Below are 3182 nucleotides of genomic sequence, written 5' to 3'. Positions count from 1 at the left end.
TATAGGAGAGCTTATACTTTTCTCAGTCATTTTAGCAAGGATAGCTTTTCATTGGGGGATGAAACTTAGATCTGTGGGCGCAAGCCAATGGCATTGTTTCTTAGTTCAATGTGACATTCTTAGATACGCGATTGGACTATTTCGGCGAATCAGCATCGTTATCATACCCTAACCACAAGCGTAAAGAGCAGCACCGTAGCTAGCTGAAACTTAGATTGAGTGAATATGGCGACATCGATGGCTGAGAACTCCGTGCAAGCTCTACTTAAAACACCGTTTCATCGACTATCAGATGTCGAAAAGAAGAAATTGAAAGACTTGGGACCCGAGCGTCCGGATTTAAACATTCAACAGACGACCACTGATCGCGGGAGAACCTACACTCGGACTTTCTCCTCAAACTTGTATGCTAAGCGGAATTGGTTAGCTGGTTGTACAGTGAGCAATGCCTTTTTTTGTTTCCCTTGTCTGTTATTTCAAAGTCCTGGGACTGAAACACTTTGGACTACAACCGGGATGAAGGATCTAAAGCACTTCACACAAAAATGTAAGAAGCACGAATGTGGCCGCAGCCACCTAACCAACTGTCTTAAGCTAAACCTCTTTGGAAGACTGAGCATTGCCGAGCAGCTGGATGAAGGATACCGAATTGGCATTCGGAAACATAATGAAGAGGTGAGAAAAAACCGACACATCCTCTCCAGAATAATAGACTGTGTGAAGTTCTGTGGTGCCTTTGAGTTGGCCCTTCGTGGCCATGACGAGAGCGAAAACCCGGAGAACCCAGGGATTTTTCGTGGCTTGGTGGACGTCGTTGCATCACTGGACGGTGTACTGAAAGAGCATCTGGAGAGCGCAACTGTCTTTAAGGGAACATCCAAAACAGTCCAGAATGAACTTCTTGACTGTATGCTGTCTGTTGTGAGGGAAAAGATCATCAGTGAAGTTCAAAGCAGCGATTTTCTATCGATCCAAGCAGATGAAACCACGGACATTAGCACACAAGCCCAACTTGTGCTTGTGCTTCGCTACATCAACGATAAGAATCTGGTGGAAAGATTCTTTGAGTTCATCCCTCTGCAGTCGGCTACAGCAGAGACCATTGCCGATGCTTTAAAAGAACGCCTTGCTGCCATCCTCCCAGGTGAGCAGAAAAGTAAACTCATCTGCCAGGCATATGACGGTGCTAGTGTAATGAGGGGTGCCACTTCAGGAGTTCAGAAGAGAATCCGGGATGACTACCCAACAGCCCACTATATCCACTGCTATGCCCATCAGCTCAATCTTATCATGCAACAGGCTACCTCCCACGTAGTCAAAGTCAAAAACTTTTTTTCCGACCTGGGTGGATTTTCTGCGTTTTTTTCAAGATCCCCCAAGCGGACCAGTGTGCTTGATGAGGTAGTGGCCCATAGACTACCAACAGCCAGCACTGTGAGATGGAACTTTCACAGCCGTGCCGTCAATACTGTGTTTGAGCAAAGAGAACACCTCGTTGAATGCTTTGAAAGAATTCGAGCATCAGGTGGCTTTGATGACAAGACCAGCCAAGAAGCAGGAGGCTACATCAGGCTACTGGAGGATCCTCAGTTCAACTTCTTCCTGCAACTGTTTCATAAAATAATGCCACACGTGGACGTCCTCTATGCCAAGCTCCAGAAGAGAGACATAGATTCAGTCCATATAGAAAGATGCATCCAGCAGTTCCAAGAGGACATACAAAAAATCAGGTAATCTCATTGTTATTCTGTAAGCTTAGTCAGTGCATTCTTTCACTTGTACCATAGTTATAAGATAAACATGATTTGTAAATTATTGTTATTTTTATTTACAGAGATTCTCTCCATGCAATGGTGGTGGAGCAAAGCAGTGGCTCTCAGCAGCCGAGGAAGCGCCGGGCTGTGTCGGAAGATGAGCTTAGAAGGATTGCTGCTGAGGTGAGTGTCAAAATCAGCAGATGCCTGTGTTACAGTTAAATCCATGCAAATAGGTTTGATATACAGTATATTTGAGTTAATAACATGGCTGGAGTTCAATATTTAGAGACTGAAATACTGAGTTCTTTGGTGGTAGGGGGTGTGCTTGACCATAGGGGTATGGCCATACAAATGTTAATGTCATGGCTTCAGACATAGGCCAACCATCAGGGTCTGATTGCTCTGGCACCTAGACCAACAAAAGCCAGGAACCAAATCTGATAGCTCTGGTTCTTAGACACACAAAAGCAAAGAACCAAGTCTGATAGGTTTAAACATAAACAAAAGGCTAAGCTTGATTGCTCTGACCTGGTGCTATGCAAACTAAGAGTGTGGGTCTATTTGAGATGTAGTTTGGTGTGTAAGATTATGGTCTGATTTAAATAAATCATCTAAACTTAACCCAGACTAAGACTTGGCTTTAAGTGATCTGATATAGATATTTCCCACAACTTATCTGTCTCTCCTCTCTCTCTCTCTATATATATATTTATCTGTAGGTATGAGACACCATACTTGGACACACCAAGGAACGCTTTGCCTTCAAAGACCACCTCATCAGTGCCACCTTACTGCAGGGCAACCAGTTTGAATGCTACCTCAAGGTATTCCCTGAAGTTGCTTTGGCCACCACATTGAAGGCCTATCCAATTCTGGATGGAGGCAAGCTGAAGACAGAGCTTGGCCTCATCTATGGCACAGACGAATTCAGATCCTGCCGTAGTGCTGTGGATCTTTTCCAGTTGTTCATGGAAAACAATCTATCTGAGGTATTTTCAGAGACAGTTACACTGCTGAAAATCATGATCACAACTCCCATGACCACTGCTGAGGCTGAGAGGTGTTTTTCAACTCTGAAAAGGATTAAAACCTTCCTCAGGAACACCATGAGTCAGGAGAGACTGAATGCCTTAGCCATGCTCTCAATGGAAAAAAGGCTGGTCACAGACATGATTGACTTTAACCAGAGAGTTATTGAGGAATTTGCCAGCTTGAAAGAGAGGAGGGCTAAATTTCTTTACAAGTAGTGGGGCCTACTCTGGCACATAAATGTCAAATGTGATGAATATGTGTCTGAATACTAATCTAAACCTAGTTCCAATGTTTGTAATGAGCAGTGTGTTTTTGTTTAATAAATCTTTGTTTTTCAATATATTCTACTGAATCTCTTTTGTGGGTTATTTTCTCATTGCGGAGTGCTATTTC

At 43.6% G+C, this 3182-nt stretch overlaps 1 protein-coding gene across 1 annotated transcript; it reads left to right on the top strand.

The window, feature by feature from the left end:
• The first annotated feature begins 247 nt into the window (after positions 1–247).
• On the top strand, positions 248–2070 carry LOC134868976 (zinc finger MYM-type protein 1-like). Its single transcript, XM_063890409.1, has 2 exons — positions 248–1730; positions 1835–2070. The coding sequence occupies exons 1-2, from the start codon at positions 517–519 to the stop codon at positions 1974–1976; spliced, it is 1356 nt and encodes a 451-aa protein (XP_063746479.1). The 5' UTR covers positions 248–516; the 3' UTR covers positions 1977–2070.
• The last annotated feature ends 1112 nt before the right edge of the window (positions 2071–3182 follow it).

Source organism: Eleginops maclovinus, chromosome 1 (assembly GCF_036324505.1).
Source record: "Eleginops maclovinus isolate JMC-PN-2008 ecotype Puerto Natales chromosome 1, JC_Emac_rtc_rv5, whole genome shotgun sequence".
Lineage (NCBI taxonomy): Eukaryota > Metazoa > Chordata > Actinopteri > Perciformes > Eleginopidae > Eleginops > Eleginops maclovinus.
This window is presented reverse-complemented; position numbering and strand designations above follow the sequence as displayed.

Bases quoted from the DNA above. Each gene is read 5' to 3' on its own strand.
- LOC134868976 (XM_063890409.1), top strand. From the start codon at position 517: ATGAAGGATCTAAAGCACTTCACACAAAAATGTAAGAAGCACGAATGT. The intron at 1,731-1,834 runs GTAATCTCATTG...TTTTATTTACAG, and splicing joins GAGGACATACAAAAAATCAG to AGATTCTCTCCATGCAATGG.